This window comes from Eublepharis macularius, chromosome 6 (assembly GCF_028583425.1).
Source record: "Eublepharis macularius isolate TG4126 chromosome 6, MPM_Emac_v1.0, whole genome shotgun sequence".
Classification (NCBI taxonomy): Eukaryota; Metazoa; Chordata; class Lepidosauria; order Squamata; family Eublepharidae; genus Eublepharis; species Eublepharis macularius.
In genome coordinates, this window is record NC_072795.1 from 105,658,563 (window position 1) to 105,669,326 (window position 10,764).

Sequence of the window (10,764 nt, forward strand, 5' to 3'; positions counted from 1 at the left end):
CATAAGTTGTTTTATTGCCATTAGTGGACCAATTGTGTGAATAAAGTCCACTAGAGTGTTCTCTAAATAGGACAAAATTGAAATGAAAGTGCTGTAAGAGTCCATAATACGCAGGCTCAGTCATAGGAAACTATCAAAAATTGGACACCCAATTCCAAAGTGCACTGATAACTCTGGAATAATTCCATTGAAGGAAAAGTAGTATTATTTATGTATCACATCAATATGCTGTCCTTATTCCAAAGTGCTCAGAATGGCATACATGGAATTTTCACATTTCAGCCTTCACAGCTGTCCTGGTTAAATTACTTTATATTAGTGAGTGACAGTGACTGGCTCAAGGATACCCTTTCAAGGAGGAATAGGAATTTGAACCCCAGTCTTCTCAGACCAAGTTTCACATGCTGTTCACTGCACTGACATCAATGCCTCCATCAATGGCTTCTAGTTTTCATGAGTTAAGGGACCTCCACATTCCATGGCAGTAACCTCTGAATCCCAGTGCTAGAAAGCAACATCAGAGGAATGCCTTGATTTGCATGCCCCGTCTCTTGGCCTTCCAGGGGATCAGCTGGACTAGAAGGAACACTGATCTTGATCCAGCAGGGCTATTCTTATGTTCTTAACATCTTAATGTTACTATTGTCATTAGTATTACTAATGATTAGTATTTTACTAAGGACTAGTATTTTACTAAAAATAAAGAATCTATTACAAGACGGTTGTTCCTACTTCAGTGTTTATTCATAAGGGGGTCTCAGCAATTACAATGAGATCTGCCCCTGGGTGTGTGCATAGGATAACAGCCATAGTTCCTGCCAACTAGCAGTTTATTTAGAGATTCTTTAATGTTTCATTTATTAATGGCTTTTAAAGATGCCTAGATAATATAAGCAAGATACATTAGAGTAGCCAAGTTTGTCTATTGAAGAAAAAACAGCAAGAATTTTGTGGTACTTTAACAACTAAACAATTGCAGCATGAAACCAGAGTAGACAAGGTTCTACCTCATGCCATGCAAGTTATCAAACGTGCAAAATATACCTAAAACGTTTATGTAAACTGGTGGAAAGTATTATATGTATGTATGGCTGGCTCCGTGTTTTGGAGGGACATCTATATCTTAATTAGTATTTGAAATATTTCATACCTCTGTGAAAAAGCACCACATGTATACCATAATTATATCTAATTAAAAGTTGCTCACTTCCCAATTATATATATCTCTAACAACATTTACAAATTACACATTCAAATCTAAAAGGTGTTTTAGTATCACTCGTGAAATCTCCCTAAAGCACTTTATGTGTGAAAATCCTCTTGATGAGACATATTTAGCTTTCTGCATATTGCACTCTGGATTTCCAAAAGCAGAATGCTAATCTGGGAACTTTATTTGCAAATTGGTAACTTTCCTTAAAATCAGGTCAGTTCATCTGCAGATTCTTACAAATGTATGTTTTGTATTCATAGGCAAACTCTCCTCCCCCAAGTAACTCACAGCAGTATATGAGACTTGAAAGAGCCCCATGTGAATGGTCAGATTGAAAGATCACCGGGCAACTGAGAGAGCAATCCTAAACAGGTCTGCTCAGAATCCTGCTCCGGCCTGTTCAATGGGGTTGCACCCTTGGATAGTGTCCTTCGTATTGCACTGCCAGTCCACTGTCCAGCCACTCCATGTTCCTACAAGGATATATCAGTGCAGGAAAACACCGACCTGATTATGCCAGTTATGGAGGTGTAGTGGTGGTACATACTTTTTCACTACCCATACACCAAGTGTAACACATGAAGCAGATCTTAATATTTACTTTAAAAAAGTAAGTTAATCCTCAGTAGTGGATACAATGCCTTAAAGTGTACCTCATTGCCTCGAAGTATTAGTTTAGGCAGTGACATTTCATGTGACGTTAGATAGGCAGTGACATTTCATGCCCTGCATTACTATTAGGTCTCCATCATGTTTTCCTCTACACACAAATGCACATCTCAGGTTGGATTCATATGAAATGCTGATATACTGGAGTAAACAATTTATTTCACATCTGGCACCTTGGCCAATGAATGATACTGCAGCTTGTTCTCTCTTGGGTCACTCTTGGCAGTTTACTCCCTCCTAAATGTAGCCAATGTTTGAATATTGGAAGCAATTATCGAGCTGTGTTTCCAGCTCCTATTCTTATGTAAATATATATGCCTGGCATTGGCAGCAAGCAAAGTTGGTTCATCTAGCAGGAGCCATTTACCAATAGAGACCCACCCTCAGCTGTGTTGCCAGCTTTGACTGTGCAGGAAGAATATGTGTCTTTGTGCCCCCCCCTAAGTTAAATGGATACATTTCCAGTTGTCCACAGCTGCATTAGCACTAAGCAGCCAAAAAAGGAAGGGGGCAATGGACTACAATGATGCTGATTTTTAAATGATTGCCACTGTGGGTCTCAGCTTTTTTGTTATCTATTCTGCAGAGCTGCCTGGGCCTGCAGCCAGCAGCCCCGGCACTGTAGACACTCACTCATCACCGTAGCAAAATATATTTCTAAAACCCTTTCTATATTCATGAGAAGAAACATAGGAAATATAAAATTATTACTTTTTCACATAATGGTATAAGTTCATCTTCAAAGAGGTCTCGGGGCAACTTCCCGATGAAAATCTCACAGCCTCTTTCAGGAGGTGGTCCATCCCAGTCTGGTGGTGGCCCTCCATACTTTCTTTGGCCATTTTCCTGAATTGAAGAGAACAAAAGATATTTTGAAATGTGTAACCTCAAAATTGCAAGTCTCTTTAGTGTATCTCATTTACAGTACAATCCTAAATAGAGTTACTCCAGTCTAAGCTCATTAATGTCAATGGGCTTAGACTGGAGTAACTCTGTTTAGGATTGCACTGTTAATTTTCTTCATCTGATAATGGTTTAAATCCTACCTAAAAATTCTGAGGAGGCGTTTCCCCCTCCCCTTGCAGACATCTAATTCCCTCCAAGTTATTCCTGGGGGCATCCTCGAATACTGTCCTGCCAGGAGCAGTATTCGGGGGAGGGGATGCTTTTTGGGTTTCAGCATTGGGAGGGAGGCAGAAGTCACACTCTGTGGGCAGAAATCCTTCTGGCTATGGACATTTCGGGCATCATCTTTATTGCATTAGAAATACCTTAGGACTTCCAAAGACATTCTGGCAGCCCCAAAAGGCTGCACTGCGTGCCCCTTTGGGTCTGCTTGGTTAATCCCTCTAAGAATATTCCTGCCCCAGGAGACCAGTTGGTTCGCTTGTGCAATCAGACCTATCCTGACATCACATCATTAGCTCATGACACCTGAAAGAGTCTCTTTGATTACTTTCATACTAAAATAAGGTTTATAATAAAAATGTACTACGACATCTAAATGGGATGAATGAAGAACCATCAGAGCTCTACTTTTAAAATCTTCTGTGACGGCAACTAAACACATATTGGACTGGTCCAATAATAACTGTACCTCCTTTCTACTGGGAACTTTTGTGCCCTTCCTTCTGATTGGATGGCAAAGCACGTATAAAGAAAATAGTCTTCTTGGTGAAAGCACACCAGAGAGAGAATATCAGTAACTGTTAATCATCCAGTTGTTGGGAAAATATGAAAAGTAGCATCTAGGCATTATGATCATTGCTCATAATGACCTCAAGTTGACTTTATCATTTGTATTTGTTCAGGCAATGTCCGTGAATTTAAAAGATTAAGAATTTTACATCTTAAAATCTCTGTAGGTGACAAATATTCTGATGAAGACATTCATTACATTGCAGTAAAAATAAAATGTATATTTCTAAAGTTTGGGTGTTAAGTATGATAGCCCATACAAACTTCTTAAGATTATCACTGTACTGCCCACTTGAGATTGTGGAATCCATATCTGGATATTACTGGACCTATTGTGCTTTAAGTGATCATGGCAACCCTTTTTTGATCAGTGGTAATTGTTGAAATTGTTTAAATTGCAGTAGCTGACTGAAGAGCCTCCATATGGAGACACCAATTTATATATATCACTGCGGTGTGTGAGACTGCAAGCCCTGCTGGCAAACTAACTTGCTTCCAAAAACAATGGAATGCGGGGTGCTGGTGGTTGTATGAACCCAGCCATACAGATTCATTGTGTATTTTGTATTAAGGATTTCACTAGGGGCAGCATGTGCGTGTTGCATACTATAACGTGCATACTATGATGCTATAACTTGTCAGGTAATAATTTTATCTTTGTAATAGATACTGAAAAAAAGGATGATTGATTGAGGAGATAACTTGTCCTAGTCACTGAGCAAACCCTAGTTAACAGTGCCATCCTAATGAACTGTACCCTTCTAAGTGCATTGAAGTCAATTGGCTTAGAAAGATGTAACTCTGTTTAGGATGGCATTGTAAGCTACTTAATTTACCTTCAAATCAATGAGAAAATTGTAACCAATAATGTGACGGGGAATTCCTACCTGAATCAAATTATATCCCGTGCGCTGAATTAATGTGCGGAGGGCAGCTTCTTTCTGGGTGCCGGCCAATCCATCCCCGGATTTTTGATTTGATTCCATTGTGACTGATTATCATCAAAAAATCACGTTAATTAGGGGTGCTCACTGCAATCAAATTTAAGATAAATTAAGTAAACTAAAAAAAAAACCCTCCATAGTATCTGTGAAAATATTTTACATGAATCATTCAAAGTAATTAGAAAACAAAATAAAAAGACCCAACACCTCAATAAAACAAAAAGAATCAACAAAGAACTTTAGGGCTCCAATAGGGTATGATGAATTCTCAGGTGAAATCCTACCACTGAATCTCCCCAAAGAAAAAGATCAAAGTTGCATGTTTTGGGATGGATGATTTAGAAGCTGCACGTTTTAAAAAGTTTTTCTTTCTGCTTTCAAGTTCAACTAATGCACTTTGAATCCTACGCATCAGTAAATTTCTCAACCATTTCAGTATTACCCCTGGGGTCATTAGCTAGATGATCAGTGATACTTGCATCATTCAAGCCAGTTTGGTGTAGTGGTTAAGAGTGTGGGACTCTAATCTGGAGAACCGGGTTTGATTCCCCACTCCTTCACTTGAAGCCAGCTGGGTGACCCTTGGGTCAGTCACAGCTCCTGGCTCTCTCGGCCCCACCCACCCCACAGGGTGTTTTGTTGTGGGGATAATAATGACATACTTTGTAAACCGCTCTGAGTGGGTGTTAAGTCACCCTGAAGGGCGGTATATAAATAGATTACTACTACTACTACTACTACTACTACTATTATTTTCCCCTCCACCAAGCAGGAATGTTGAACGAAGATACATGAAAAAGCCTCAAAAATATATTTGGGATTAATTAGTATGAATTAATTGTTGTTATGAATATAAAACCTATAGATTTCTATTCACAATAACAAACACCATTTCGAATCCCAAGTCCAACCATAAACATGCCCTGAAACAATGGAAAAGATTGGGCTCATCTTCTTTAGATAGTGACAGGGATAGTCCCTCATAGCGTAGGATTGATGGGATGAACAAAGAAGAGAGAATCCAGTGGTTTAAAAGCTGAGCTCTGAGGACTGGATATGATTGGTGAGGTCCTCCCTTCTCTTTTCAAGGAGGGCCCTCTTTGTTCTGTGGGTGCCTGGCCTTTGGCTGGCCACTGTAACTGGCCCCTTGTGTCCTTGAACTGGTGGCCTTTGGGCCTATCTATCCACAACTTATTCCCTTATTGGTGCTATCACTTATAAGTCTTATACAAATGCATTAACTTTAGAATGATTGAATCATGACTGAAACGGGGCTCTAAGAAAAGCATGGAGCGGCTTTCACTCATGCCGTTATCTCCCTCGTGTCTTTCTTCCATGTGCTGGAGTTGTACAATACTCAGTCATGTGCTTTCTAAACCTACAATCAGGTGTAAGACAATCCTGGCATAATTTTACTGCATTGGATCTGCTATCTCCTTTACTGAATTTGGTTTTACTGTATTTTTTAAACGTACATTGTTTTGTCAGTACAAGAGGGTGATTTTTGAAATGTTGTTGGAATTAATTTCTACACAAAGACAAGTCTTCAGTAGATCATTTGTTGTCCTTTTCTGAGAAATATTTTGTTGAAAATAACTTGAATAACCTTGTGAGTCCTATTTTATTTTATGTGCTTCATTTATAGTTCACCTTTCCCAGTGAGAATCAAGGTGGATCACACAATTAAAAACAATGCAAGGACAATATATAACTAACAGTGATTAATATTATATAGCGACAGCATGTTAGGAAAAGTGCTCTGTACCCTCTGGATCTTTCAGCTAAAGCATTAACAGTGGAAGGAAACAAAAGTGAATCAGAGGGCAAGCCTAGGAAGGATTCTGTTGTTCACCCTGATTCCCCACCATCTTGTAAATAATACTAATGTGATGCTCCACTACCTTGCGAACTAAAAATGAGGTCAACATTGTTGTCATTTACTAGTTAGACTGTTGGTGGAACACTTTGCATTCTGATACACTATGGAAGAACCGTCACGCAAAGTGAAACCAACACACCACCTGAGATCAACATTAGGACTCACTCACTGATTCATCCTCTATGCTCCGTGTCTTTTCATTCAGATATTTAGCACAATGGCTTGTAAGTGAAGTGCAGATGCACTGGGCACAATACATCAAAAGGTATAAGAACTCAGGCCCGTTTTCATATGTCTAAGCCTGTAAATGCCAATGTGGATGAGGTGGGGGGGGCAGGGCGGAGTATGCAAAAAGCATATGCATTTTGCGCCATGCAACCTGTCATGTTTCGTTTCACACATGCAGCTCAGCACTTAATGTTAATGTTTTGGATTCTAAGTACCACTCCCTTCATGGACTGGAGCTTTCTCACGCACCCCTTGAAATGCTGCCCCAGAGTTCAGGGTCCCCCTAAATTGTGCTGGGTATGAGATGGGGGTCCTGCTCCCCATGGAATACCTCTGCCACTGTGACATAAATGCTAACTATTAAATAGTACAATCATTAGTTAAACTAGTGGCTATAGAACAAGAAGGGCTCAGAGGATATCTACTGTATCACCGTAGATAAAAAGGTGGTGCTGTTGGAAGTGCTACGATGAACCTTTAAAACTGTACTCCACATTGATTGGGGAGTACATTGAAAATTTGAGAATGGGAAAAACAGTTTTTTAAAGAACAACTCAACCCTGTATTTAAAATGGGACAAAAGCAACTGAAAAGGTTAAAAAAAAAACCTATTAGCAACTGGAGCCAAACCAGTTGTGTCTGTATCTGCAATGATACACTATACATTTTCTCATTTTACCTGTATGACACCAATACTAAAGCCATTGCCCTGGCAAAATTTTTTTGAAAATAGGCTTCTTAGGGCATAGGAAGGGACTGTTAATTGTGTTTTCTTTTAGTCATAGTTAGATGTAATTAACTTTGCAATGAAGAGGGTTTTGTTTTGCCACTGTGATATTAGATTATAGCCTGCAGGACTCACTGTCATAGTACTGGAGATCCCCTGAGGCTTTCCATTCAGATTCTTGCAGCTCTTACATATGAATTTATAAAGCAGCCTTACAGCACTGAGTCTATATACCTTAGATTAGTTTTGTTTAAACTGAAGGTGCAAAGGTTTGAATGCACTGCAAAACATGCACTCTACCCATTTTGGCTCACCTTGATTTATATCAATATTTCATGGATGAACATGCTTCCATTTTAATGGCAGCTTCTCAACACCTTTTTGAATCTATTTGAGACTGTCTGACTCATAAGACTTTGCAATACTGTGCCTAAGGGGATTCTGCCCCTATCCCTGATTCTGCAGACACATTTGTCTTTTGCTGTTCAAAGATCAATGCGCATCACAAGAAAGAGACTGTGGAATTTCTTAACCTGATGGAAACACCGGTTTCCAATGTACTACCTGTCCCTCCAGCTGTGCTTTTGCTTCTGGAGCTTGCTTGTTAGCAGTGCTCTCTGGAAGCCTAGTTACAGTTTCCATGAATAAGATAAGATCGTCTGCAGATCAATAGACGAATACTGAGTTGCAAGAGACAGTTGTAGAAAAAGCAAATGGAAATGGTAGCAATCAAACAAGAGCTCTGGAAATAAGTTAAACAAGAAGACCTACACACCATCTTTAGACGTACAATCCTAAAAACACTTTCCTGAGAGTAGGAACCTTTGAATAGACACGAATAAGATTGAGTAGGCCTGCTTAGGCTTACCCTCTAGGAAAAGCAAATACATAATAAATGTACCCAAACGTGTAATTTTTGAACTCTTCATAAAGTGGATATCACTATGACCGGATTTTTTTTTCAATATACAGCCTTAGTAAATTTATATAAATATTCCCTGGACCCCCTAGAGAGGCCTCCAAGATTTTACCCTACACGACTAAAATTTTGTCTCAAGCTCATGAACTCTCAAAGGACAGTTTAATGCAATGGCTGGAGAGCTGAATGTTGCCTGGTAATTCAAAGTTCAAACTGCTGTTCAGACATGAAGCTCAGTGACTTTGATTAATCACCACCACTCATCCCATCCTCTCTGACAGGGGTGTTGTGAAGATTAAACGGGGGTCAGGTGGGAAATTGACATATTTTCCCTTGAGGTCTTTGGAGGACAGATAGGACAAAATGTAATAGATTTTCTTTACATCTGTTTTCTTCAGTGTAGACAGCAGGGTAGATCCAACCATCCTCCAAAGAGCCTTTCTCCAGCCTAAGAAGCCTTCCACCGACTTAAGTCAGAAGAGCCTGGAGGAAGGCTTCAAACTTTGTTCAATGGAGTGGGAGGTTAGGATGGAAGTGTGGCAGGAGAAAACCCCACAGGCAAATAAATATCCAAATCCCGTTTGATTGAGGGTGGTGGGGGGGGAACAGGCCCTCTCAAGAATAATTCGGTAAAAAGCCTAAATGAGATAGGTCTCAAATAAGCAGCACAGCAGCATAACCAAAAGCACAGCCCTCATTTTTTTTTACATGAGATGAATTAATGAGGTTGATAGGACCATCTATGTTTCCTATTGCCATTGGCTACCCGTCTATAATTTTAAAAAGAACTGCCCACACAATAGTGAGACAACATAGTAAAAACAAAATAGATAAGATTTAGAAATTGCATATTTGTTGTCCGGTTTGTTTTTGTGAATATATTCAATACTGCATTTTTTTTTTCAGCTTGGTAATTTGGAAAGACCTCTGAGCTTGCAAAATAAATACGCTTTCTCTCAGTTGGTATTACAAAGCTCTGAGTGCTGTGCAATGATTCTTATAATGATGCTGCATAAGTAGCACAAATATCTTCATTCTCTTAGTCCTTGCCTTTAAATTCTATTATACAACTACCTCAAGAGGTGTCCCTGGAAGTACACAGCCATAATTCCACCAGACAGCAATATGAATCGGTTGAATGGACTTGCTGGGTTTATAGTTTGTTTTGGCCCGCAGGCTACACTCTACCATATATCACTCTATTAACACTACCCATCATTGTTTTCTGTTGAGCCTCTTACTGCTCACTTGCAAGATGGTTCTAATCAGGGTCTTCTACGACTCGGTTGTCACTAAATGCTACATAATTTAATATGGGTGTTTTTTAAAAAAATAATAATTTGAAATTTAGTTCAACTTTTTCAGATCTGAAGAAGAGGACCCATCTGATACAAAACAACTTTCTTGCTAGATCTCATGCAGCACCGCCCCCCCCCCCCCCCCCGCAGCTTGGAAACACTATTGCACCCCAAAAATAATGTGGATAGGATACTGCCGAAAGAGTTGCCTGCTGGCAAAGCCGATAGCAATGTATAGAGAGATTCAGTGATATAGGGAGAGCAATTGTGTAAGTGCTGCAGTCAAGGCACACACATAATGATTAGCCTCAACAAAGTTGTGCTTTAACAAATCAAAAGATAATGAGGGGAAGAGAAAATTCTTTTCTGCCCCTCTCATCTTGTAATAAATGAAAGTGATCAATGTATCTATTGCTGCTGTCTAACTTGCTGTCTAACTTCCCTGCAAAATTGGAACCAGTGCCTATATTTGATGTGTAATGTTTCCTATGATAAGCTAAAGAAATCAAGCCATGGGAGCTGGCACAAATCTGCTAAGCAGCAAGACAGCAACGTTCTGGTCCTTGTCACCATCGTGTCTATCTCAGCAGTTGTCCATCTGGCACACAGTGAAAAAGCAACATTTGACTGGCTCAGATGCCAACTTCACAGCTATCTATTCATTACCAGCCCTAGAGTAACTGTATAGCGTATAAATCATTGCAGATAAAGAACTCCTCTCCCTGCAGACTGTAACATTTGAAATTTCTAAAGCCTTTCTTTTCAGAAACATATGCAATCTATGCCTTTCCTCTAAATACCAGTAAGAAACAGTTGACAACATGCAAATGCTGTGGTTTATATTTAGGACATTGTTAAGAGGGGAAATGGAATAGAACGGACTGTACCTGAGCAATTTCAGAGATCACCACCTGGAAAGGTTCTCCTTGATTATGCCGAGTTTGCGACGTGTCACTCTGGTTATTCTCTAATCATCATATCAAACTCCAAAGGTTCACCAGCCCCAAGTTGGTTTACAGTTCTGTAAGTTAAACTTTAACCAGCTCTATCTCTCTTTGCTCCATGCAGCCCTTTGACCAGATAGCTAGGTCATTGCAGCTTACTATCTACATAAGCTACATATGTTTACAAAATTTGCAGGACAAAAGTCAATAGTAGACCTGAGGACCTGTGCATGTGGTGAGAAGGA

The 10,764-nt window shown here is 39.6% G+C and overlaps 1 protein-coding gene across 3 annotated transcripts in view; it reads right to left on the bottom strand.

Annotated features, from left to right (window-relative positions):
* Positions 1–10,534, bottom strand: part of A1CF (APOBEC1 complementation factor) — a 35,895-nt gene extending 25,361 nt beyond the window's left edge. For 2 of the 3 annotated variants that reach the window (XM_054982400.1, XM_054982398.1), the window contains exons 1-3: positions 10,463–10,534; positions 4,468–4,611; positions 2,594–2,728 (exon numbers count right to left, since the gene is read on the bottom strand). In XM_054982400.1, coding sequence (XP_054838375.1) covers positions 2,594–2,728; positions 4,468–4,566 — 234 coding nt within the window. In that variant the 5' untranslated portion in view covers positions 4,567–4,611; positions 10,463–10,534. The remainder of the gene's footprint in view (positions 1–2,593; positions 2,729–4,467; positions 4,612–10,462) is intronic. The other variant, XM_054982399.1, reaches the window with a different exon arrangement.
* Between the last annotated feature and the right edge of the window lie 230 nt (positions 10,535–10,764).